The sequence below is a fragment of the Lynx rufus genome, unplaced genomic scaffold (assembly GCF_022079265.1).
Source record: "Lynx rufus isolate CCGP_SWC_20201006 ecotype Redwood Valley unplaced genomic scaffold, mLynRuf1.p SCAF_23, whole genome shotgun sequence".
Lineage (NCBI taxonomy): Eukaryota > Metazoa > Chordata > Mammalia > Carnivora > Felidae > Lynx > Lynx rufus.
Window position 1 is genome coordinate 21,147,518 of NW_025814838.1, and position 25,338 is coordinate 21,172,855.

Genomic DNA, 25,338 nt, shown 5'->3' on the forward strand with positions numbered 1-25,338 from the left:
CAGGGCAGGGGGCGCCGCTGAGCAGGCATGGGCAGGGGCTGGGAACAGTTCACTGATTCCACAGGCCATAAATTCCTCTCATTCCCTAACGGGACAGATGTTCCCGGTTACCAGCTTCCCGAATCCGCTGTCACTAGGCCCCAACTGGGCCTGACCAATGCGAGATGAGAACATCACAGTCCCCGAGTGATCTCAGGAAAGCATCTTCAGGATCGTGAAACACCCTGCCGATTCCCCCTGAGCCAAAATCATGCACGTACAGACAAGAGCGCTTCTCTGCTGGCCACATGCAGCCTAGGTGACCTAGTGTGGCCTGGCCTGTGTCCCCATCAGTAACATGCAGGCCTCAGTAAAAAACACTGGGAGCAGACTGATGAGGACAGCTCAGGATGTCCTCAGGATAAAAGGAGCCAATAATGCAAAGGAGCCAATAATGCACATGTGAAAAGGCATCTGAGAAACATTCTATTCCCAGCCCCTCCCACCCCCCTCCCAAGCATGAAAGCCTTACCACAGCTGGACCATATTAAACAAAAATCTCGGGGCGCCTGGGTAGCTCAGTCGGTAAGCGTCCGACTTCGGCTCACGTCACGATCTCGCGGTATGTGGGTTCGAGCCCCGCGTCTGGCTCTGTGCTGACTGCTCGGAGCCTGGAGCCTGTTTTGGATCCTGTGTGTCTCCCTCTCACTCTGACCCTCCCCCGTTCATGCTCTGTCTCTCTATGTCTCAAAAATAAATAAACATTAAAAAAAAATTAAAAAAAAAAAAAGATGGGCACTGTTATGTGTACTTTACCACAATTAGGGAAAAAATGGACCCAAAGAAATCTGATCACAGGCACCAATGCAGCCACAGAAGTGTGCACAGCAGCGCTTTTCATAAGGGCTCAAACTGGAAATTCCCCCAACGCCCCTCCCCATGGATGAAGATGTGGTGGCATCCACAGACACTGGACTCTAACACAGCAGAGGCCAAGCTGACTACTGTCCCCATGAACGGAATGAGGGCCTCATCACTGCAGAGGAGCAAAGAGCGGCCAGTTCCATCTGTCACACTCAAAACAGGCAAAATCACCTCTGGTGGACTCGGAAGGGAGTTTCCCAGGGAGGAGGGAGGCAAAGATTGGGAGGGGGCACCAAGGGGGTTTGGGGGCTGCTACTGTTCCATTTCTTCAACATGTTCACTGTGTCATCATTCATCAAACTTACGATTTACACGTTTTCTAAATGCATGTTACTCTTCACTTTTTTTAAGTTATTTACTTTGATGTTAAACAAACACATGCAGACAGTCCCGCACTTAATGGTTTGTCTTATGAGTTTTAGACTTTACAATGGTGCAAAAGCAATATGTGTTCATCAGAACCCACATTTCAAATTGTGAATGTGTATCTTTTCCCCAGATAACGATCTGAGGTAGGACCCTCCCCTGGGGATGCTGGGCAGGGCAGGAGCCCCAGGTCCAGGCAGCCATGCGGTCACAAGGTCAGCACTCATGCTTGCGACCATTCTGAGCCCAGAGAACCATTTTGGTTTTCGCTGTAAGTATGGTATTCAACAAACATGAGACGTCAAACACTATCACCAAACCAGCTTCGTGTTGGTGATTGTGCCCACCCGTAGGCTCACGAAAGTGCTCTGAGCGCATTTAAGGGAGATGAGGCTAGGTTCGGCAGGTTCGATGTATTCAATGCATTTTCGATGGGGACACAACCCCATCATAAGTTGAGGAAGATCTGTGTATTGTGGATATACGCACACATTTTTTAAACAATGCCCAACCGAACACAACCCCGAAAGGCCCCCAGGGAGTCTGGTCACTCAGGGATGTCCTGTGGGTCAGGTGTGGATCACAGAAGGCTGCAGTTGTCACAACGGTGGATGCCAGGGCCGCCTGGAGGGAGCCAGCACAGCGGTCTGCCCACTTGCGGGGGTCGGGCACCCAGGACCAAGCGAGAGGGCACGACTCAGGATCAGGCAGGATGAAAGGGCAGGGAAAGTGGCTCCGGGACTTCTTTTAGACACAGAGGTGGGGAGACGTTCCATCAGTCATTCCTCGAGGCTTGCGCCTCCTCACCTGGCTCCATGACTAAGCAAACCAACTGGTCTCGTGTTAGGCAGCGAGGGCCCCTCTCCCACGCGGTTCCATGCCATCAGCTTTTCTGCAAACAGCAGAGGGTGTGGGCCTCACTCTTCCTCCTTCCCACTCCCATCCTGGAGGGGCGGCCACCCCCTAAGGCACGGGCAGGGGCTGAGCCTGCTTCTCCCATCTCTGAGGAGCTGGGCACACGCAGGGGCAGTGAGCGGAACTGAACAATTCCCCTGTTATTTACGGAGGCCGAATCAGGCGCCGCATGGGTGGTGCATGTGACACCATCTGCCCTTTTATGGGACACCATTTTATGGAGCGACACAGAATCCTGAGGGTGAGTGACTGTACACAGCCACACAGAAACGCACACAGGAAATGCCAAATGGAACACGACCCCATGAGAACGACTGGTCCGGACAGCACTAGGCTTGGGAAGCGAGGCAGGCGGCAGTGGTCACTGTCCACGGGGGCCATCCAGGAAGTGGAGGCCGGCCTCCAGGAAACTTCTGGGCCCGCTGAAAAACAAAAGTTCAGCAGGGCAGGGTACGGTCCCACCCTGCCAGCTCACGTGGACTCTCAGAGTCAGAACTGGAAGAGGCCTGGGGAACCAGAGGTTAACCCCAGTGAGTCAGGGAAATGGGGCCAGAGAGCAAGCGCCTGGCTCAAGGCCACAGATCGAGGACAGACTCAGGCCTCAGGACTCTGAATCCAGTGCTCCTCCCACCACACAGGCTCGATCTCATGTGCTAAACTGATCTTCCGTGACTTTCCGTGTTTGCGGATGGGTGTGTTACAAACACAATAGAGGCCGCCCCAACTGTGAGGAAGAAAACACACGCATGCGCTCACACACCAACCAGTACAAACCCACACCCCTTTTATCTTGGGCTACTGGGCCCTCAGTGCCACGGCTGACTGGAATGGCAGCAGCCACCTCCCTGGCATAGGATCAAAAGCCCAGTGGCCGAGCGGCCAGACCGGCACAGGCCTGGGTTTTCTTCCCCGAGTGCCAGGCTGCACGGGCACGTGGAGCCGGCTCACGGACGTGAGAGTCCAACGAAGCCCAGGGCGGCGAGGCTGGCAACGAGGTTAGCAGGAGCTGACGGTCTTGTTATTTTCAAGTCAACAAAAAGTGATGGTGTGTTAACAATTCCCAGAGAAACTATGACAAGTCCCCAGAGTCATTGTGCCCTGACGCATGCCCTGAACTGAATACACGATGCAGGGACCTCAGAAACAAACACAGAGCTCCAAGCCTCTCAGAACCCTGAGGGCAGGCGGCACTCCCACCGGGGGACCCACCACACCTCAGCTCCCGGGCCCCAGTGGCCGGCTCCTGAACCCCAGTATCCCAGGGTCGCTGCTGCAGGGAAACGGGTGCTCAGATGCCCACCCACCATGGCCCGTTCAAATTGTTTCCTGTTGCTGTTGGTTTTTTTACTGTTTTTTACCTAAAGCATAACGGAAGCTCAGAAAATACAGCCTGTTTATGCAGCTCTTACAACGATAAAACCCAAACCAAGTTCACATGAGCAGAAGAAACACAGAACTAGTTCTCTTATGAGCACGGCACAGGTGACACGGGGAAGATGAATCTGAATCCAGCTGAACCACACGACGCTGGTGACGATGGTGCAAGGTCTCTGAGCAAGAAGGTGAACCTGGCCCTGGACAGGTAGAGTCTCCTTCTCCCCATCCACTATCCTACCGTCACGGACACACGGGGCTCAGAGCACCAGCTCACTCCCTTGGGACATGATGGCCCAGGGACCCAGACTGCCCCTAATGATAGAGAACGTCCGCCTTCATCTCAAACTTCGGCCTCAGTTCGTTTCTTCAGTTGCCAAATAAATCAGTCAGCAAGGCCCCACCCTGGAAATGGGAGACCCTGACACGAGTGTTCGGGATGTTTCTACACTGCCAGCAAGACCTAGGCTCACAGCAAACGTCTTGCACATGCCCTGGGCCCCTCCACCACCTGGCAGCAGACCCAGGAGTCCTCAGACCCCTGCCAGACACCCCAAGGGATATGAGGAAGCCCGCTGTGAGCAGTCCGTACACCGAGGAGGTGAGGTTCGTTTCTTTCAAGGCCTGTTGCACGAGCATCTGTCAAACGCCTACTGTACACGAGACTCAGATGCTGGGTGACGAGACTCAGATGCCAGGCTGATTTCCAGTTCCTCCACTAGAGGACAAAAGTCTAGGGTCACAGGACATGGCAAGGTTCCGGCAAGATAAAGGAGGTGAAAACACTGTGAGAGCACACGCACAAACAAAAGGTTTACATCTCGGGCATATCTCCCCCCCCCCCCCCGCCTGGGCTGGTAGGTCACATGTCTGATCGTCCCTCCTTCTGACCCTTCTCATGGGTGACCTGGTCCCAGCACGACCTCCCTCAGACACCAGGGCAGGGCAGCCAGCAGCGCTCTGAGACACACAATTAACAGTAATGAGAACAGCGGGAGGACAGACCGCGGCAGCAGCTGCCCACGGCCACGTCCTCTGTGGCCGCAGCCTGCGCTCGCTTCCGCATGTCCGCACCTTCTCTTTAGGAGTTTGCCGTGGTGTCCTAAGTCCTGCTCTGACCCGCAACTGGAGACCGGCCGGCTGTGTGGTCACGGCAAGGGAGGCCAGACACAAACCCTCACAGTTACGGAGCTGACTTTTTGTAAAAGTGCAAAGGCGGCCTGATGGAAAAAGGACAGTCTTCTCAACAAATGATAATTAAATAACTGAATCCCACATGCAAAGAAAAGACCTCGTAGTTTTACCTGAGACCATACACACAAGAAAACATTAACTCAAAATGGATCATAGACCTAAATGCATGAGCTGAAACTTTTCTAAAACTTGTATGGAAAAAACAGAAAATCTTTGTAACCTTGAACAAGGTAAAGATCTCCCAGCTATAACTCCAAAAATATTAACCATTAAAAAAAAAATCGATAAATTGGGGCACCTGGGTTAAGTTGGTTAAGCATCTGACTTCTTGGTTTCAGCCTGGGTCATGATCCCATGGTTTGTGAGTTCCAACTCTTTGCTGACAGTTCGGAGCCTGCATGGGATTTTCTTTCTCCCTCTCTATCCCTCTCCTACTCGCGCATGTGCTCTCTCTCACTCCTTCCCTCTCAAAATAAATAAATAAACTTTAAATCACAGAGCTGATAAACGAACTGTATTACTGTATCCAGAATAATGGAACTACTACTCAGTAAGATTAACAATCCACTTTTTTAAAAAAATGAACAGGGGCGCCTGGGTGACTCAGTCGGTTGAGTGTTGGGACTCTGGCTCAGGTCATGATCTCATGGTTCGTGGGTTCGTTCCCCGCGTTGGGCTCTGTGCTCACAGCTCAGAGCCTGAAGCCTGCTTCTGATTCTGTGCCTCCTTCTCTCTCTCTCTCTCTGCCCCTCCCCCTGCTCACGATCGCTGTATCTCTCTCTCAAAAATAAACATTAAAAATTTTCAAAAATAATAATTTAAAAAATGAACAAAGGACAAAAACAGACTTCTGCCATGTGCGCCTCTCTCTGTCTCTCACACACACACACACACAGAGTATACAAATGGCTAATAAGCACATGAAAAGATGCTCCACGTCTTCAGTCATCGGGGAGATGTAAATCAAAACCACAATGGGATACCACTTCATGCCCACAAGGATGGCTACAATTAAAAAGGTAGGCCAACAGGGTGCCTGGCTGGCTCAGTCTGTAGAGCATGTGACTCTTGATCTCAGGGTCTGGAGTTGAAGCTCAGCTCCAAGATGGGCAGAGAACCTACCTGTGGGCGAAGAGCCCAGTTTAAAAAAAAAAGGTAGATAATAATAAGTGTTAGCAAGGATGTGGAGAATTGGAACCTTCACACACCGCTGGCGGGAATATAAAATGAAGCAGCTGCTGTGGAAAACAGTCTGGCACTTCATCAGAAGGTTAAACACAGAATCACCATGTGACCCAGCAATTCCACTCCAACGTGTATACTATAGACAATTAAAAAGGGCCACACAAATGTTCAGTGTTCATAGCAGCGTTATTCATAATAGCCAAAAACCGGAAACAACCCAAATGTTAACTGGTAGATAAACAACATGTACTATATCTGTACACAAAGGTACAGACACCTGTTACCACGTGGCAGAACTCCAAAGACCTTGTTTTAAGTGCAAAAAGCCACACACGAAACTACATGTTGTGGGGCACCTGGGTGGCTCAGTCGGTGAAGGGTCCTACTTCGGCTCAGGTCATGATCTCACAAGCTTGTGAGTTCGAGCCCCGCATCAGCCTCTGTGCTGACAGCTCAGAGTCTAGAGCGTGCTTCCGATTCTGTGTCCCTCTCTCGCTCGGCCCGTCCCCTGCTCGTGCTCTGTCTCTCTCTCTCTCAAGAATAAATAAAATGTTAAAAAAATAAAAAACTTAAGGGGCACCTGGGTGGCTCAGTCAGTTGGGCATTTGACTTCGGCTCAGGTCATGATCTCACCCTGTGTGGGTTCGAGCCCCGCGTCAGGCTCTGTGCTGACAGCTCGGAGCCTGGAGCCTGCTTTGAATTCTGTGTCTCCCTGTCTCTCTGCCCTTCCCTACTCACACTCTGTCTCTCTCTGTCTCTCAAAAATAAATAAACATTGAAATAAATTTGTTTTAATTAAAAAAAAAGAAACTACAAGTTGTATGATTCCTTTTCTTTTTTATCTTTGAAAGGGAGTGCACACATGTGCACATGAGCAGGGAAGGGACAGAGAGAGAGGGGGAGAGAGAGGCAGAGAAAGAATCCCAAGCAGGCATGAGGAGGGGAGGGACAAAGAGAGAGGGAGAGCGAGGGAGAGGGGGGAGAGAGAGAATTCCAAGAATGCTCCGCACTGTCAGCGCAGAGCCCAACACGGGGCTCGAACTCACAAAGCCATGAGATAGTGACTTGAGCCGAAACCAAGAGTCAGACATTTAACCAACTGAGCCACCAAGTGCTCCTGTATGATTCCTTTTATATGAAGTGTCCAGAGAGGGCATATTTTAAAGACAGAAGCCAGATCAGGTGGAAACAGAGATGGACTGCAAACAGGCACAATGAAACTCTGGAAGGTGATGGAAATGTCTAAAACTGATTTGCACAGTTGTATAAATTTACTGGAAGTCAACAAATCACACGTTTACAATGGATGAGTCATACGACATACAACTCGATAAAGTTGCTTAAAAAGTAAAATGAATAAATAAATACAACGAAAACAAAGCAAATGTAATGAAATTTCAGCTAGGTACTGTTGGAGTACATGCTGAAAGTTCCACAAACAAAAGAAAATTGGACAGATGTTAAAAGTTCTCACCACAAAAAAAAAAAAAAAAAAGTGATGAGGATGCTAACTCACCTTATTTCCTGACATGTACATGTATGAAATCATTAGACTGCACATCTTACACTTACATAATGTTATATGTCAATTAAGTCTCAATAAAGCTGGGAGGGATCAGTGCTACAGATATGTTAAAAAATATTAGCATCCAGGGGCGCCTGGGTGGCTCAGTCGGTTAAGCGGCCGACTTCGTCTCAGGTCATGATCTCACGGTCCGTGAGTTCGAGCCCCACGTCGGGCTCTGTGCTGACAGCTCAGAGCCTGGAGCCTGTTTCAGATTCTGTGTCTCCCTCTCTCTGACCCTCCCCCGTTCATGCTCTGTCTCTCTGTCTCAAAAATAAATAAACGTTAAAATTTAAAAAAAATATATTAGCATCCAATTTTTCTCTCCTCAATATTATCGATGAAATTAACAGAGACCTGAGAAGATAACTTTCTCATAAAGCGATTGAATGGTCCTCAGGGCCAACCCCTAAAAATCATCTGAAATACCCCTGGGGACCTTGTCCACCCTTGGAGAAACATACTAAGGTCCTGCTAAGGTCATTTCTGCCTCAGACTGACCCTCCCTGAGCAAGGTGGCCCGAGGGACAAGGAAGCCCAGGGGACAGGTTTTGGACTGGACAGGTCCAGGCAAGCACTGCTATGGTGCTCTAAGGTAGCCCATGACATTCGATTAGTTGTGGCCGACTGGCGTGTTCATTAATGGCTTCTGAAACCAAGTCCAGGCTTGGTGACAAAGAGTGTCCTGAATGATTAGCCAGGTCTACCACACAGAATCTGAAAGTTGTGTTATAAAGGCCTTGTACTTGTGGTTTCGTCCAAACACCCAAATGAAGGAACATCAAGTATGTGGCCCTCGTCCTGGATTAACATAGGAAATGCCACATTAAACTCTGATATCTCTGCCATGCTACTGCTAACTGCTATTAGGGTCTGAAATGTCCACCTAATTTCCTCTCTAAACCTTTACAGCAATTAACGTTTTAGGAGCACTTTCAGTGCCAGTCACTGTTCTAAACACTGTACAGGGCTCAACCCATTTTACAGATGAGGAAACTGTGACCCAGGGGGCTACGCAACTTGCCTCCAATCACTCAGCCAAAGACAGGCTGGAAGAACATCGGAGATGAAAGAGAATGAATTCAAACAACTGCTTCATGAGATGTGGGGATGTCAGCCCGCAGGCCTCCAGGGATCCCCACACCAAGCTGGGCTGCCCTGCACTTATGCCTGGGACACAAGCAGGCAACAGTGGCTTCTGCCCACTTCGGCCTCATCCCCTTCTGACTGCCCCAAAACGCTGTGCTAGTCTCCACCCCTCTATTCTCCCAGACACTCCCCCTTTTGGGGCTTCCAAAATCAGCACAGAGCAGTTCTTAAATCTGAGTGGACATCAGACTCATTTGACAAATGAGTTTAAACGCAGGTTGCTAGGCCCCAGCAGGTCTGAGGCAGGGCCTGGGAAATGCATGCTTAACAAGCTTCCCTACCAGTGGGAGTGGGTGGTCCGCGGCTACACTCAAAGGAAACCTGGCCTGGTGGGTGCGTGAAGGCCACCTGTGAGGCCTACAAGACCCCGATAGCAGATCAGATTCTTCAGAAGCCAGGATCAGGTGATCCAACCGAAAGACCCCCTGAGGTCCAAATTCTCTGTTCCTTTTCTTCTTTCCAAGGCAAATGACCCCACGAGGAGATGGAGAGGAAAGAACCCAAGCTAAAGTCCTGGGTCAGTCCACACTCTTTAGAGGCAGCAGAACAGAGTGTAAACAAGTCCACAGTGGTCGGATTTGTGGTCCTGTGCCTAGATGTGCTTCCACCCAGGTCTAAGACCTTGGGAAAGTCACTTCCTTGCTGCAGGCTCAGGTCTCCCTGCCACGGAAAAGGAGACCAGAGAACCAGACAGGTCTCCTCCAACCAGTCTCCTGTTCTCCAGCAAGGGCTCCAAGCCTTACCCCATCAAATAATCTCCTTGGGCCCAGCCCCTCTCCTCCCACCCACCCCCCATTCACGTACACACAGGAGAGCTAAGCCTCTGTCCAGATGGCATGGGCAGTGTTCAGAACTACTGGCCCAGTCTTCACACCAAGCCACCAAAGAAAGCCCAAACTGACGATGGTGTGATGTCAATCCCTTTGACAATGACCACTTTGTAAGCGCAAGCTAAGCGCCGAACACCGTGCTAACCCCTCACCAGCATCGCGCCCCGAACCTCATCCCAGCCCTAAGGCTTTCCGCTGAGTCTCCCCTGTGTGCAGACGAGAAAAGTGAGGCGCCCAGAGGCGAAGTGACTGACCCAAGGTCACCCAGCCGGGACGGGGCAGGCAGCCCGGGGCCCCACCCACGGCCCGAGTGGAGGTCGCGCGGAGCCCCGGGCCGGGAGGCGCAGGGAGGGCAGCGGGCCGGGCAGAGCCCCCACCGCACCCTCTGCGGAGAGCCTCGCGCGGGCGCGCCCTGCCCACCCGGGTTCCGGCCCAGGTCTCGCCCTCCGCTCCCGGAGCCCAGCGGCCGCTCACCGGACTTCGGGGGGTAGCGATAGGCCGAGTTCGCCTGGATGTCGATGTCCTCCACGCCCGCGATGCGGCGGCTCAGGATGGAGCCCATGGTGCACGGCGAGCCGGGCCGGGCCGGCCGGGGCCGGGACGCGGGCGGCGGCGGCGTCCTCAAGCGGACATGGCCCGGACCAGGCCACACGGACACTAGCCCACGGCCGCGGGCGCCTCGGCCTCCGAGCCCCAACCCTCAGCTCCGCTGGGGGCCCGACGCCACGGCGGCCCTCCGCCCCCCGGGCATGAGGCACTTCGGGAAATGGAGTCCCTTCACTTCCCTTCGCCGCCCAGGGCGACGGGCTGCGGCACGGGCACCCTGCCTAAGAACTACATGTCCCAGGATGCCCTTCGCCACGGCATCGTGAAGCTGTTGACCAGCGTTCAGGAACAAACCAAATGGACCTGAATCCAGAGGGGAGGATTCATCACGGCAAACTGACCTTCCCTCTACATTCCAAGCACGGTACTAGCATCGTAACTCTTTAGCCTCCTAATCATCTGTTCATATACAGATCCTCATAGGAATCCAGCGCCTTCCATTTACCCCCTGTCTGAAATATCTCCCTGAGCCACCATGGTTCTCCCCACTTCCCAGGGTTTATCTCCGGCCCCGGCCAGAAGAGGGCATACCTCTACCTGCCGCCCGGCAATAGCTGGGGTGGAACCCAAGGCCGTCAGGAGTGGGGCTCCCTGGCGAAGCCAAGGGCTTCCTTCAGCCCCTTTCCAAAACTCAAAGCTTCTCTTTGGCTCCACGTCCAGAACAATCACTCTGAAAACATAATTTTACAGCCCCACACCGAGGCAGTAGACCTCTTCTCATTTTACATATAGAGAAGAGACGGCTGCATATGAGGTGTGGAAGGCAAGTTTAAAAAACCGGTCAGGATTCAAGGCTTGCCGATTGCAATGTACTTTCCTGGCTTTTGAGTCACATAAAATTCTGTAAGCAGGCCAAGTGGAGGTCTGTTTGGCCTACTTTTCCGTTGAGAAATGGGTTTCAAGAAGAAAGTGACTTTCTAAGTCAAGTCTGCTGTATCAAGAAAGCTGGGAGAGCAGCAGCTGCTGAAGGGTCTCAAATGGTAAATGCACCACATTCCACGTTAAAGTGCGTCCTACACATTTCCGGTGGCTAGAGTCCAGAATACAACCTTCTATTGTCAGGGAACCTGGGAAGCCAAAGTTAATAGAAGAGGTGAAAGACTTATGTGATTATGAGTAGAGTTCCAGATCTTGGAAGAGCCGGATAAAATCTGTGCTTCACAATCAAGATCCCCATTTACCGAACACCTACTGTGTGCCAGGCATCACGTTGAGGACTTTATACAGAGTCATTGAATTTTCTGATGTAGCTTTTATTTTATTTTTTAAATGTTTATTGTTAAGAGAGAGAGAGAGGGAGAAGATGAGTGGGGGAGGGGCAGAGACAGAGGAAGACACAGAATCTGAAGCAGGCTCCAGGCTCTGAGCTGTCAACACAGAGCCCAACGCTGGGGCTCAAACTCACAAACCGTGAGATCATGACCTGAGCCCAAATTGGACACTTAACCGACTGAGCCGCCCAGGTGCCCCTCTGATGTGGCTTTTAATTCCCAATTCACAGAAGAGGAGAGTGAAGCTGGGAGACGTGAGGTACCCAACTCAGGCTTCATTGTAGATACATGGTAATAAAGCTGGAACTTGAACAAAGCCTCTCCTTTTACTGCCACACTCCCCTACTACTCCAGAGGCAGGAACATTCAGATGTACGATGTTTCATGGCTCTTGCCACCGGATGGGCCTGAAGACGCCTCCACTCTTTGTGATCTTTCTTCCCCTATCTTTCCTTCTGTTAAATCACATAACGCTTGTGTGTATACACACACACATACACCAAAACTGAATTCAATTTACTGGCCTTCCTGTTGGGGGTATAGCATAGACCCTGACGTTCTCATTGAAAAACAATCCTAGGAGCATGTCCTTCCTATACATCCTGGGCCAGGACAGCCATTTCCATGGGCTGGATGTTTGATTAAACATCCTTCTTAATAGAGCTTTGGACTTGTTCTGTGCTTATCCATGCCCCGCTGGGAGACAGGCCTTTTTTTGATTTGTTATTGGTTCTCCTGTCAACATCTGTGCTGATTCATTTATTTATTCAACAAATATTTATTACTCAGGTACTACGTGATGGGCAATGAGCCAGATTATGAGACAGGCAACAGGGATCAACTGCGAGAATGCTAGATGTGGACCACACAGGCTAGCGTAGAAAGACACTAAAAAGGTCAACAAAATGTGGTGGGTGCTATAGGAGAATAGAGGTGCAAATAAATGATAAGAGAGGGGCGCCTGGGTGGCTCATTTGGTTAAGCATCTGACTTCGGCTCACGTCATGATCTCGTGAGTTGGTGAGTTCGAGCCCTGCATCAGGTTCTGCACTGATCATGTGGAGCCTGCCTGGGATTCTCATTCTCTCCCTCCCTCTCTCTCTACCCCTCCCCCACTTGCTCATGTGTGCGCTCTTTCTCAAAATAAATAAAGTTAAAAAGATAATAAGAGACACCTACTTATTGATAGGGGTGTCAGGGAAGGCTTCTCTGAAGAGGTGACATTTAAGCCAGGACTTGAAATACAAGTAAGAGCAAAGGTGGGGGGGCAATTCTGAGGAAGTAAGCCAATCCAGGTTCCAAGCAGAGAAAACACCAGGTGCAAAGGCCCTGAGGCTATAAGGAGCTGAGTATGATCCAGGAGCTCAAAGGCCAGCGTAGCTAAAATCAAGGTGGGGGGTAGAGTATAAGAACAGACGTCAAGAGTGAGTCAGTGGCCAGATCTCAAGTCCCCTCTTTGGGACTTGAGTCCCAAAAAGATATTGGGTCTTTTACACTTCATTTTAGCCAAATGACCTAAAAGCGATAGCATTGGGTCTTTTGAAAGACACTGGGCACCGTTTATGGGCACCTGCGGTGAGTCCCTTGAGTCTAGCTTTCTGAGCCTTCTGAGGGGGCAGGATCCTTGTCTATTCATTCCTGTGCTCCCAGAGTCAGGCACCCAATGATCTATGGAGTGTTTGAAAGAATAGAAGCAGCTGGCTCAGTCAGCAGAGCATATGACTCTTGATTACAGGGTTGTAGGTTCAAACCCCACATTGGGTGTGGAGATTGCTTAAATATTAAATCTTGAAAAAATAAAAAATGGAGGTGGGAAGGAGGAGGCCAGGGCATGCTGGGGAGGCTCTGGCAGAGCCTCCAATTCCCTGAACTTCAGGTAAGATGGTACTGCTAGAAATACCTTTTATTCCCCTGCCCCCATCTACTGGTCCCAGCTGTCAGGCGCCTGCTAAGAAATCCAAAGTCCATTCTTTAGCCAGGCTGATCCTGGCTGAAAACAAGGTTGTTTTTTCCTCCCCTGCTGCCCTTGGGAAAACTAGCAAGCTAGCGGGGCCATGGGGACCAAAAGAGTGACCTTTGCTCCTGCTAGCCTCATCTGCCCCACCCCAGCCAGAACAGCTCCTTCTGAGCTGGACAAGCCTGGGCAGGTAACTGAGTGTTGCTGGATAAGGGTAGGGGGAAAGGTGAAGGTACTTCCCGTTTCCTTGAACAAGAAAATCCCCTAGCAGGCCCTGCCAGGACACTGCCCGTTCTCACTTGCCAGACATACACCCTTGTGGGCTAATGGGTGCCTATTCTTCTCCACTGGCTCTGAACACAGGCAAGAGTGTAAGGAGGTTTGGATTCCAGCCTTAAAAGTTTCCTCATCTGTAAAATGAGGCTTGGGCTCCCTAGAGTGGTCCAGATGGAGGCAAAGAGGTGAGTACCAGAAATAGTGCTGAGCACTTCACAGCTATTAATCTACCTTCAGCAGTCCTGGGAGAGCTCCACACTCCTACCTTGGGTTCCACAAATGAAATGAAGCTCAGGGCTGCGCTACTTGTATCCAACATCAGTCACTAAGCAGTGGAGTCAAGACTGACAACCAGATCTATCTGGCTCCAGAACCATCTCACCGTCCATCACGCTCTGTCTCAGTGGAATAGTGATGGCAGAAACCACATCCAAAGCCCACTACCTTCTGCTGAGCGCTTTACCCACGTTAATTCATGCTTATGATGCTTTGTTAAGGTGAGGGGCCATTCTTAACAAGACCAGGAATCTCCTGGCACTATCAGGGTTTGCAAAAGATGGCAGAGCCGGAGTGATCCCCACGTAGCAGAAGAGACACCAAAATCTGATTTCCCATGAGGACAGGATACCTCTACCAGGCTGAGGTGCTCACCTGGCAGAGGACACTGAGAGTCCACCCCCTGCCTGTAGGCTAGGCCAGGGAACCGAGCCCTTGGAGGCCGCTTAGCACTCTCATTGTGCAGGTCTCCCTGGAGCTATCCTGGTGCCCCAGCACTCCCCAGGCCCCCACAACCCTGGATCCCTTCAGGCCCTGTCCACCAGGCTCCCATTATCCTCCTCCCACCAGCTAAAGACAGAACCTCTGGAAAGATGAAAGGATCCAGGAAGGGGTTCCCCCCACCCCTCCGGTGTGGGATAGCTCCCTCCATCCAGTGCAATTCTAACAGTGAAGCGCTGGGTAGGGAGGGCGGGGTGCTCCCTTAGAACCAGACGCATCCAAAACATTTCCTGATCCAGACTGGACCCTTCGGCCACCATCTGGACGCCACACTGAGCCTAAACTGGACAACTGATCAGATCTAGTAAAACCTCTCAATGACTTTCAACCCTAACACCCCAGGGCCTGTATCAGCTTCCAGAAGGCACTTTTCACACTTCTACATTTCCACAATTGTACATCCGTTCCTTGGGATTTTTGACACACAGCCGCAACCCACCCTCGCCACCAGGAGACCCTTCTCGGGTTTGGTCTCCACTGTAACCCCGGCTGGCTCAGGGCAGGGCAGAGTAAGGGCCCAAACAACGGTTGCCCAACGGATGAAATTGGAGCCCAGGAAGCTCTAGGAACCGGGCCAAGGTCAGTCAGAGCGGGGGGTAACCGCGCCAGACTCCTCCTCGCCTCCCCGCCCGGGATCCCTTTGCGAGCACGCCCTGGTCCCACACGCCCGATCCTAGACGTCACCCGGAAGCGGCGCGTGCGGAACTGTAAACACTACCCGCAACTCCCCCCTTCTCCCGCTCGCTCCAGTCCCGCCCCCGCCCGCCACGTGACGCGCCCCCGCCGGCCCCGGCCCAGCGCCCGCCCCCGCTGCAGCCTCATTGGGTGGCCAGCTTTGTTTACCTTATATGGCCAGGTCCTAACACTCTGAGGCCGCCCATTGGCCAAGGCGCGGCCTCACTCACTTGACGTCATTCGGGACAAAACGATGCAAATAAACCGGGGCATTCTGGGAATAGAAGTTCGGGGCCGCCCCGGAACTGGCTCCGCCGGGTCCTTGCGCCCGCTTTCCAAAGCCGAGATTTCCGGCAGAGCGCACGAGATTTTGCGTGGGAAAGTGGGAGCCCCGCGGGGAGGGAACCCGGAGGCACCAGGGTCTGTCCACCTCGTGTTTTGTCCGCGCCATCCCATCCCCAGACGTAGTGTGTGTGTGGCTGAGCGCCAAGCCGGGGAGGGACCCGCATCAGGAGTGGGCGACGTGAACTTGTTGCTCTGGGTGTTGGGGTGGGGGACTGGAAGGCTTCCTGGAGGCGGTGACTTTCTGCAGAGCCCTTAAGGGCAGATTCATTCATCCAAGGAAGGAGTATTTTTTGGCGCCTATTGTGTGCCAGGCTTTCGGGTCTGTGTGTCCTAGAGCTGCCGATTTGTGCCAAAATTGCTAGGGGACCCCCACCCCCAAGTGTGCGCCCACTCAACAGAGGGATGCCAGGCATACCGGGCAAAGACGCCAGCGGGCCCGCCTGCTGGACCCCTGAGAGCGTGACGGCCCGCAGACACGGCCGCCTGCTTCCGCACACAGCAGGGGCAGAGTCCAGACACACCTCTTCGCGCCCCCCGGCCGGCCAGGCGGCGCGGGACTACATCTCCCAGCATGCCCCCGCGGCCCCGAGCCAGGCGAGGCTCGGTGAGTCACAGCCGCACAGTAAATATTTGTATTAGCCGGAGCCGGCTCGCTAATGGTGGACGCGTGAGGCGGAGGAGAGCGGCGGCGGGAGGCAGCGGGCAGCACGGCGGCGGCGCCATGTCCGTGAACATGGACGAGCTCAAGCACCAGGTCATGATCAACCAGTTCGTGCTGACGGCGGGCTGCGCGGCCGACCAGGCGAAGCAGCTGCTGCAGGCGGCCCACTGGCAGTTCGAGGTGCGCGGCCGGGCCGGGACCGGGGGCCGGGGGTCCGTCCCGCCAGCCACGCGTGTTTGGGTCGGTGTGGACACGTGCTGGTGCGCGCTCCGCCCGGGCCGGGGCCGCGCACTCGGCCCGGTGTCCTGGCGTCCGCGCGCCCCGTTGGCCGGGCCGCAGCGCGCACACGCGGCGTGCGGGTCCGGCCGGGCGGTGCGGCCGCGTCTACGCGGTCCCCGGAAACGCCGCCCGCGCGGGGTGGGCGGGAGGGGCGGCCCGCCCCCACCGGGCCCCGAGATCCCCGCCCCCCCGAGTCCCCCGGCGGTCGGGATGCGGGGTCCCCCCTCTTTTGTTCGGGTAACGGCCAGGGCGGGGCGTCGCCGCGGCCCGGACGGACAGTCGGCGGGCGGCCGGAAGGAGGACGCCCCGGGCTGGGGCCGAGTTGGGCGCGCGCCGCCCCCACCTCGGGAGCCGCCTGGTGGGACGGGGAGCTCTGGGGCCCGTGGGCAGAGCCGCCCCGCACGAGTGGGTTTGAGGGTCTGCGTGCCCAGTGGGCAGCTCGGCGGCGCGTGTGTCCACGTACATGTGCATTTGTATTTACGCACGCGCCACGCTACGTGTGGGCATGTCGGCGTGTGTGTAAACACGCAGTCCACCCGGCGCGCGGGTGCGGGCTGTGTGCTCCGTGTACACACACGTCGCCGTTTTGCAGATGGTGCCCACGCGTGTACACACACGAGTGTACGGGTGCTGTGCTGGGAGCCCCACACTACAGCTACGAGTGTGCCTCTGTGCACCCCGCCCTAGAGGCGTGTTCGGGTGGCCTCCTCTGTGCTGGCAGATGAATTTACCTGCACAGTGCACGGCGTGGTTTACACGGTTCGGTGGCTTTTCGGTCAGCTGGGTAGGAGGTGGGGCTGCCCCAGTCAGGACCCCACCCACCAGGCCTCCCTGACCCACAGAACACTAGTGCCCACAGCTTGTGCTGCCAAGAGGCCACCTGGCTTTGCCTAGCTCAACTGCCCCAGAAATAACCCAGGGTGGTATCTAGGGAAGAGGCCAGAGTCCTTGAGCTCCACCCCTCACAGGTGTAAGGTCACAGCTCAGACGGTGTCTGTGCCCTGCCTGCCGGGAGCCTGGTTTCCTGATGGGGAGCCATCCCAGGAAAGGTGTTCGGGCCTGCAGGGGATACACTGAGGACTCTAGGACTCAGCTTCTTAAGAATGGGATGGGGGATCAGAATTCCAGCCCAAAGGTTTGGACAGCCTGGGGAAGCAGTGGCCGATCCAGCCGGGGGAATCTTTGCTCACACCTTTCTACCCGCGCTCTCAGCAGGGACCGCCGACCCTGTGTGGTCTTCACACGATGTGGGAGGTTGCTCTTTCTGGGCAATTCCCTTTCCTCCTCTGGCCTCAGTTTCCTCCCTACCTCCAGCGTGGGAGTTGATCTCTAGAGCCAGTGGCCACTCCCTTGTGCCCACCGCCCCCAGGGCCTGCAGCCCCACCCTGCAGGAAGCTCCCTAAACAGCCTGTTTGTCTCAAGGGCTAGATGTGGCAAAACTTGCAAAACCACATTCACGGCAGTTTGCTTGAGTCCCACATCTGCACACATGGCTCCCTCCCTGCTTGGGGCTGGGCGGGCAGGTGTGTGGTGGAAGGGCCTGGCCTGTCTGGACTCTCAGCCCAGCGCAGGGAGCCTGGCACCAGCTGGGCTGTCACTCAGCACGGGTTGGTGTCGCTCCACCACACGAATTAAAAGTGTTGCTTTGAGGATTGAGATGCCTGGGGGAGACCCTGTCCCCAAGAGGGGCCGGAGCTGCCTGCAGATTTGGTGGCCTCCTGAGGTAGGAGCCATATGCTTCGGGCTCGCGGAGTTTCCGTTTCACATCTGTAAAGTGGGGGATATGGATACTAGGGAGGTTTACTTAAGGTGAAAATGGGTTGTGAACCCCCAAACCTTAGGTCCTTGCGTGAGAGTGAGTGAGGGGCTCCCCGGGGCTACTCTTTCTGCACCCTCCCCCGCAGGCTCACAGTGTTTTTGGGTCACATCTCAGTGATTCAGGTGTTAATGAGGACAGGAGGCTGCTGGGGGAGGGGACCTGTGTGTTTAAGTGGTGGTGCTTTAAGGCTGCAGCGGTGCTGGAATCCTCACTCAAATGGCCTTTGGATTTGCTGTTGGGAAGGAGTAGTTGGGGTGTGTCCCCTGGGGCTCCTGGGTGGGAAGGAGTCCTGAGGAGGCGCTTAGAGACCAGCACCCACCCCAGCCTGTTCCCACACCCTGTCTGGGGACACTGGGGTAGGGCATCTACAGCAGGAAATTCCCAGAAAAATTCATTTGAATGTAAAAAAATAACAAAACCCCAGGGCAAGCCCCGGGAGCCAGCTTGGGTTTCTGGCTGTGTTGGAGGCGGGGGAAGGGATTGGGTCCGGGCTGGGCTGGGGAGGGTGGTGAGCCGGGAGGGGGGGGGGGGGCTGGTGATGGAGGGCAGCTGGGGCTGGGCCTGGGCCTGGGCAGGGCCCGGCAGACCCTTCACACACTCCCTCACCCAGCACTTTCGCAAGAGCAGCTGGTTCCCTTATTCTCCTCAGTGCCCCTCCTGCAGGGCCCCAGCCAGGACAGACCAAATGCAGCACCTCCCTCAGGGCTCCTGGAGCCCCCTCTCCCCGGGCCTTTGTCTGACACTCTGCCCTTCGCACCACCCCAGGTGCCCGACCGCATGTCTGCCATCCCCTTGCTCTGACACCTTCAGAACATTCTGAGAGAGGCTTGGGTGAGGGGGCCAGCGAGTGCAAAACCCAGGCCATCCTACTTAATTCTGGCTCTCTCAGCTGGAACTGGGGTCTTAAGAGGTTACTGCGGCAAGGGACGGGAATGTGGAAGCCACCTGGTCAGGTCTCCTTGGGGTGCAGTTGGAAACACTGAGGCCCAGGTCATGGCAGGCTCCTGTGGCCAGCCGAGGAGAGGGACAGGTGGGTCACAGACTTAACATCTGGGAACTTTTGCTGTTCCCTGGCTCCTAGATGAGGAGATTGAGGCTCAGATTAGGGAGCTGCCACCCATGGAGTTGGTGAGTGTCTGGCTCGAATCTCCCAAATCAACAGCTGATCTCTGCTAAAGGCCTTTCCCTGTGACACCAGGAAGGCGTGCTGCCTGCTCCCCTCCCGAGGTCACAGTGCAAGCTGGAGGGAGGCAGGCCGTGTGAGGGTCTTCACCGCCTGCCAGACCTGCCTGGGAGCCTGTGGCGCCTCCTTGGGAGGTGGCAGGCGTTGAGTTGTGACAGACACACTGCTTACACTCACTTCTCTCCGTCGGTAGCCAGGCTCAGGGCCACTCCAAGCCCCAGAGATCCTGGGAACGAGGGCGGCGCAGGTCCATGGAGGGGGTGGGGGTGGGGGGCCGGAGGGTAATTAAGCTTGGGCCCTTTCTTCCCACAGACGGCCCTCAGCGCCTTTTTCCAGGAGACCAACATCCCCTATAGCCACCACCACCACCAGATGGTAAGTGTCCCTCCAGTCCCCGGGGTGCTAGGGGGTGCTCCTGGTACGGGGCAGGGGAAGGAAGCCGCCGTGGCTCTCCGCCGTGGAGAGGCCGCTGGATCACACGAGAGGGTCCTCCGGGGACATGGCCCGTGGGTCTGGAGCCCCCAGCTAGGGGCCTGTCCTACGGAGCCAGATGCATCCAGGGAAGAGGCACAGAAGCTCCCAACGGTGGCTGGGTGTGTGTCTGCCCCAGGAGGCAGTGGGAGGCCGGGGGCTCCTGGAAAGGGGTGCTCACCCCCCACTCTGTTCTTCCCCCCAACAGATGTGCACTCCTGCCAACACCCCCGCCACGCCCCCCAACTTCCCCGATGCCCTCACCATGTTCTCCCGTCTCAAGGCTTCCGAGAGTTTCCACGGTGGCGGCAGTGGCAGCCCAATGGCCGCCACGGCCACGTCCCCCCCGCCGCACTTCCCCCACGCCGCCACCGGCAGCTTCGCGGCACCCAGCTGGCCGACCGCGGCCTCGCCCCCAGGGGGGCCACAGCACCACCAGCCACAGCAGCCGCCCCTGTGGACTCCGGCACCCCCTTCCCCAGCGTCAGACTGGCCGCCCTTGGCCCCCCAACAGGCCGCCTCAGAACCGAGGGCCCACCCCGCCATGGAGGCCGAGAGATAAGGGAGGCCCCTCCCCCCTCCCGGAGGCCAGGACCCTGTGGGGCGGGGGAGAGGATGTCTCCGCGGGCCCCCTTCACCCTCCTCTGTCTGCACCCCCGTTCCCCGGAGCCCTGGAGGGGAGAGACCGGACCCTGGTGCCAGCACACAGGCCGCCCGCGCGCGAACACGGAGGCGCAGGCCCGCGGCACCCAGCTTGCATGGATGTGGTTCAGAGTCGTCTTGGTGCTGGTGGACGGAACTTCAGAGAACAAGCAGCCTTCCCCAGAGGACTCGCTCGCCCTGCCCCACCCCAGGGGGCTGCGGAGAATCGCCACAGCAGCGGAGACTTGGCTGGCTCCTGCCTTGGAGCTCCTTGGGGGCCAGCAGGCCTAGATCCCCACCCTCGGGAATGCAGAGCCTTCTCCGCATGTGTGTGTGTAGCTGTGTATGTATTTATATGTATGTCGCTCCTCAAGACGCAACCTAGTTTACGGGGCAGCTGGACTTTGCATGTTAGAGTGAGCCCCCAAACCCCTTGCCCGCCACCCCTCTCCCCAGGGCCCCGCCCCTCTCTGCCACCCCCTTGTCAGCCAGCCTTGCTGTTCCCTGCAGAGAAAAGAATTGTGGGAAACTCCAGGACTCTTCCCACCCATTCCCCAGCGCTTGCCTGCTGGGGCTGCCTGCATGCCTCCCCCAGAGCCCGGGGGTTCCTCACACCCTTTCCCTTCCCCCTTTTAACAAAAGAGAAGAAAAGAGTTCAAACTACCACCAGGCTTTGTGGTCTTGCCTCGTATCCTAAGCTTTGCTGCCAGCTGGCTCCGTGTGGAGAGGCAGGGCACTGACAGAGCCCAGACCCCACCCCCACCCCCCCCCCCAGTCCTGCCTGGCTCCACACTGCTGCTGTCTCTTGCTGTCTTTTCAACCATAACGTGGCTCTGGAATCTTCCTGCCCATCCAAGGTTCTTCCCAGGAAGTTCATTTCTGGCCAGTGTTCCCAGAATCCCAGCCCTCCTGCCCATCCTTCCCCTGTCCGGCTGGACTGATCCTGACCTCCAGGGCTAACAACTCCTTCCAGTCTGCTTGGGTTTCACATAAGGACCTTTTTTTGTGTGTCTTTAGGGCCCCAATGGCTGGCTGCAGGCTGCAGGCTGGACACTCCAAGCCCAACCTCCAGCAAACATGCCTGGTAGGGCAGGGCCCTCCCCTGGGGAGCCGCAGACCACAGCGCCCGTGGTCAGATAGCAGGCTTCTGCGCAGAGCCAGTGGGGGCTCGTGACAGGAACAGGACAAGCCCAGGGCAGAGTCCAACCTGCAACTCAGACCTTTTGTCACTAAGGAGACCGACAAACCAGGGAGAGCAGATGGGATCCCGGGCTGCTCCTGAGCTGGGCTGGGACAGACACCTGCTCTCACCCCAAGGGAGAAGCCAGGGATGCCCCACTCTGTCCCCTCCCCCTCCCCCCACAGCTGCCCACGCTGGGGGATACGGTTCCCAGGGCAGCCTCAGCCTCGCACCCCTTGTGAGGGACTGGGCTTTGGGGAAGGAGGGAGGCCACGGTCTCTGCCCAATCCTCAGTAGAGGCAGATCTCACTCCCTAACCTAGGATGGCCCACCTGGCGCCCAGCCCCTCAGGTGCCCCCTTCTGCGGATGATGACTGGGTTGGAGAGTGTCTTCTGTTGCAGAAGGTCTCCTGTTTGATGTCTCTGCACTCCTCACCGCAGTCCTGCCCTTGCGCCCAGGGACGAGGATGCTCCTGTGCTGGTGTCGCCACTGCTGCTCCCTGGCCTCCCCAGCTTTGTCTCCACCCTGCTGGACCCTGGACAGGCTCCTGGTTGACTGTACCCTCTGGGTGTCACTGAAGACTGACCACTGGGCCCCCGCCCAAGCTGTTGCTTAGGTCTTGGAGTTGTGTCCTCATCTTGAAACCCACCCTTCTAAGGGCCTTCCTCTTGAAGTCCAGAGGCGGGGGCACAGCTGTTTCTGGGGTGCGTGTGGGGAGGGTAGGGAGGGGCAGGATGGATAAGAGTGAGGACATCTTGGGCCCTCCTGAATCTTCGCTACCGCTGCTGCTCCGTTCTTTTTGATGAGGGAAAATTCTCAGATAACTGCCACACCCCCCTCAAGTGGTGGGAGAAATGCAGAGACAAGTATGTGTTTGTGGGTTACCTGCTGCGGAGGGGTGAGTGCGCCTGGGCTGCCCCAGGGAATGATGACTGTGTCAGAGGCACCAGAGAGCCAGGGCTCCATCTAGAATTCGCACTCCTGGAGACATAGGAGGCTCTACCCTGGGCGGCTACACAGTCTGGTCCCCAGACCAGCAGCACCACCTGGGAGATTGTTAGAGGTGCAGGACCTCGAGCTCCACGTTGAGAAATGTTCCTCCACGACATCTCTACTCAGTGCTGATCTATTGGAGGTGAGGTGCATTTTTCTGTTCCTGGGGGACTGCCATGGGCTGTGCCTGGAGGTCGCAGGTGGTCACCTCAGGCCAGAAAGGACTGGGAGTTCCTGTAGGCCGTGGCTTTCCAACCTGGGCACTGTGGACATTTGGGGCTGGCTCACTGTCTGCTGGGGGTGTCTTGTGCCCTGTGGGATATTGACCAGCATTTTGGCCTCTACCCGCTAGACGCCAGCAGCATCTCCCAGTTGTGACAACCAAAAACGTCTGTAGACATGGCAGAATGTCTCCTAGACCTGTGGTTCCCATGGTTGGCTGCACAGTAGAGCCTCCTGGGAGCTCCGTAAAAAGACAAACCATAGACTCCCAGACCCCACGGCATCAGAGTCTCGGGGGGGAAGGCTCGACGGTATAATTTTAAACGTTCCCCAGGCTATTGGTTGATCGGCTTGGGAATAAAAATTACTTAATCGTACATGTTGAAAGGGTGAACTTAACAGAGCGTCACAGCTGTTACTAAAACAGCTCTCAGGTGATTGGGATGCGGAGCCTCAGCGCGCCCCCCCCCCCCCCTCACAGCAACTGGGAGCCACCAGCCTTGTGACCCCCAAGTTTGTGGGGCGTGAAGGTCCCCTGGGTGCTTGAGACAACTGTTCTGGAGGAGATCCCAGGAATTTGATTCTCCCTAAGTGCCTCAGCCAAGGTGGGTACCTGGACAGGAGGGGGCAGAGAGCAGGGTTGGAGCTAGGGCCGGGGGCTCTAGTACTTTCCAGCAATGCAGAGGCCCTGCCAGGTGTGCCAGGATCCCCTGGTCTGAACATCCCCCCGGGCAAGGGAAAGGCTGTAAAAGTGGGCCAAACTCAAAGGGAAGCCAGAGGTGGGAACAGAGAACCTGGAACCTTCTTCAACTTTCCCAAGCCTGGAAGCTCAGAAGCAAAGTCGAACGAGTCCGTAACCGTCTGTTAACATGTTCAAAGTGTAAGTTGGCTGAAAAGCAAAGGTACTGGGTGCATGAGTGGAAGGGAACAGACACGGCCATCCTTGGCTGTCCACCTTGGCACCTCCTTGGACCTGGCCTTGTCACCTAAAAGCCCAGCGTCTTCTGGGCATGGTCACCCCCTACCTGCCTGCCAGACTTGAGCTCAAATGACTGTTTCCAAAGTTCTGCTCTAAAAAACCCTGTCTGCATCCTTGAAGTTGCTTGAAAGGACAACTTGAGCTCCGAGTATCTCATTCCTGAAGAGTGGACGTGGCAGCACGTGGGATGGTCTAGCCTCCCCAGGTGATGAGCAGTGGGTGCATCTTTCCGGTCTGCCGTTAAAGCGCCTGGGCGTGCTAATTTGGGGCTTTGCAAACCCATAGTCCCCTGACATGTGCAGCTTGGCTCAAACGATGCTCCATCTCTCTCAGGATGGCCTGCCGACATTTAATCACTGGAGTCTGCACAAAAAGTCCCACTTCTGGCCGATCTTGGAAATAAACAGCTGGCCCGGGTTCCCGCGAGGTCACAACGGGCTGAAGCTGACCATCAGGGGGGACCCAGCCAGCCTGCCTGTCATCAGTCAGCCCCCTCCACTGGCCACAGACGTGTGTCCAGTTCCTGTCTCCAAATCGGGATCTGGAGGGGATCTTGTTTTTCACCAGGAAGAGCTTCAGAAGTAAAAGCCCTGCTCCGCGGGGACGGAGGGGGGCACCTGGTAGATGGAGACGCTAAAACGCTTTCTGTGGGCAGGCAGGGCTCCTCCTTGAGACAGCTGAAAAAAGGGGCTTGTTCTTCGGATTCTCTCGGATGAAAGGGATGTTCCCGGGGTCTTCCCGGGGTTCTCTAAGAACACGTGGCCGGCCGCAGGAAAGCATGCTGTCCCCAAGGCCGGCCCCCGAGCCCGGCAGTGGGCAGGGCTGCCACGGCCCTGGAGGTCTCTGAGGGGCTTTTACGTCAGGACTCCTCTGAGGACAGATGAGTGCTTTGAGGCTGGTTACTTCCCGGGGCCAGTGCTGGGGAGGCCGCCTGTGCCGGACAAAAGGAGATCTCTTGACGCGAGGTTCTTTGCAATTCCTGCCTTTGGGAAGGTCTCTGGTTGCTTAGCCACAGCTTATGTTTGGGCGATATGTGTTTCATAGGAGCCTTAGGAGAACTCAGCTCCTTTAGGGGAGGGGGGCGCTGGGTCCTCTCAGACCCACTCCCAGGCTGGCCGAGGGCGTGTCAGGGGCACAGCACGAGGTGCTGGGAACCCGATGGCAGCGATCTGCTCTGCTCTCGGGGGCCGTTTCTCCTCTTCTGGGGGATAAGAGCTGCACGTGTTGGTGGGGTCGTTTTCCGTGGATCCTGGGGAAGCCACGAGCAAGATGAGGGGGACTGCGAAAAGAAGCCTTTCTCTGGCGGTTGTGTGTTGGTTTGGTGGTTCTCTGCCTACAGCCCCTAGAACCGCAGCGAGTCGGGGGTCAAGCCAGGGACACCAGTGTGCGCTGATTTTAGTGGAGGAGGTCCCGGCACAGAAGGCCTGCCCTTCCAGCACCTCAGCTCTCCGCTGTTGGCGACTTGCCTTGGGAACCGGCTCTCGTTGGTTGTTTATACCTTAGAGTTACGGAGTTCGTCGT

At 55.6% G+C, this 25,338-nt stretch overlaps 3 protein-coding genes across 7 annotated transcripts in view; 1 reads left to right on the plus strand and 2 right to left on the minus strand.

Annotated features, from left to right (window-relative positions):
• The window catches only part of MGRN1 (mahogunin ring finger 1), a 52,926-nt gene extending 42,751 nt beyond the window's left edge, over positions 1–10,175 (minus strand). For 3 of the 5 annotated variants that reach the window (XM_047087250.1, XM_047087251.1, XM_047087252.1), the window contains exon 1: positions 9,955–10,174. In XM_047087250.1, the coding sequence (XP_046943206.1) occupies positions 9,955–10,042 (88 nt within the window). In that variant the 5' untranslated portion in view covers positions 10,043–10,174. Of the gene's footprint in view, positions 1–9,954 lie in introns of all 5 variants that reach the window. The other 2 variants (XM_047087249.1, XM_047087254.1) reach the window with 2 other exon arrangements.
• Positions 10,176–15,963: 5,788 nt separating this feature from the next.
• On the plus strand, positions 15,964–24,701 carry UBALD1 (UBA like domain containing 1). The gene is made up of 3 exons (XM_047087526.1): positions 15,964–16,228; positions 19,642–19,704; positions 20,009–24,701. Exons 1-3 carry the CDS (start codon positions 16,109–16,111, stop codon positions 20,360–20,362), a joined length of 537 nt encoding a protein of 178 aa, XP_046943482.1. The 5' UTR covers positions 15,964–16,108; the 3' UTR covers positions 20,363–24,701.
• A 210-nt stretch (positions 24,702–24,911) lies between these two features.
• Positions 24,912–25,338, minus strand: part of CUNH16orf96 (chromosome unknown C16orf96 homolog) — a 39,078-nt gene continuing 38,651 nt past the window's right edge. Inside the window, exon 18 of the mRNA XM_047087823.1 lies at positions 24,912–25,066. Coding sequence (XP_046943779.1) covers positions 24,912–25,066 — 155 coding nt within the window. The remainder of the gene's footprint in view (positions 25,067–25,338) is intronic.

Bases quoted from the DNA above. Each gene is read 5' to 3' on its own strand.
- UBALD1 (XM_047087526.1), top strand. From the start codon at position 16,109: ATGTCCGTGAACATGGACGAGCTCAAGCACCAGGTCATGATCAACCAG. The intron at 16,229-19,641 runs GTGCGCGGCCGG...TTCTTCCCACAG, and splicing joins CGGCCCACTGGCAGTTCGAG to ACGGCCCTCAGCGCCTTTTT. The intron at 19,705-20,008 runs GTAAGTGTCCCT...TCCCCCCAACAG, and splicing joins GCCACCACCACCACCAGATG to ATGTGCACTCCTGCCAACAC.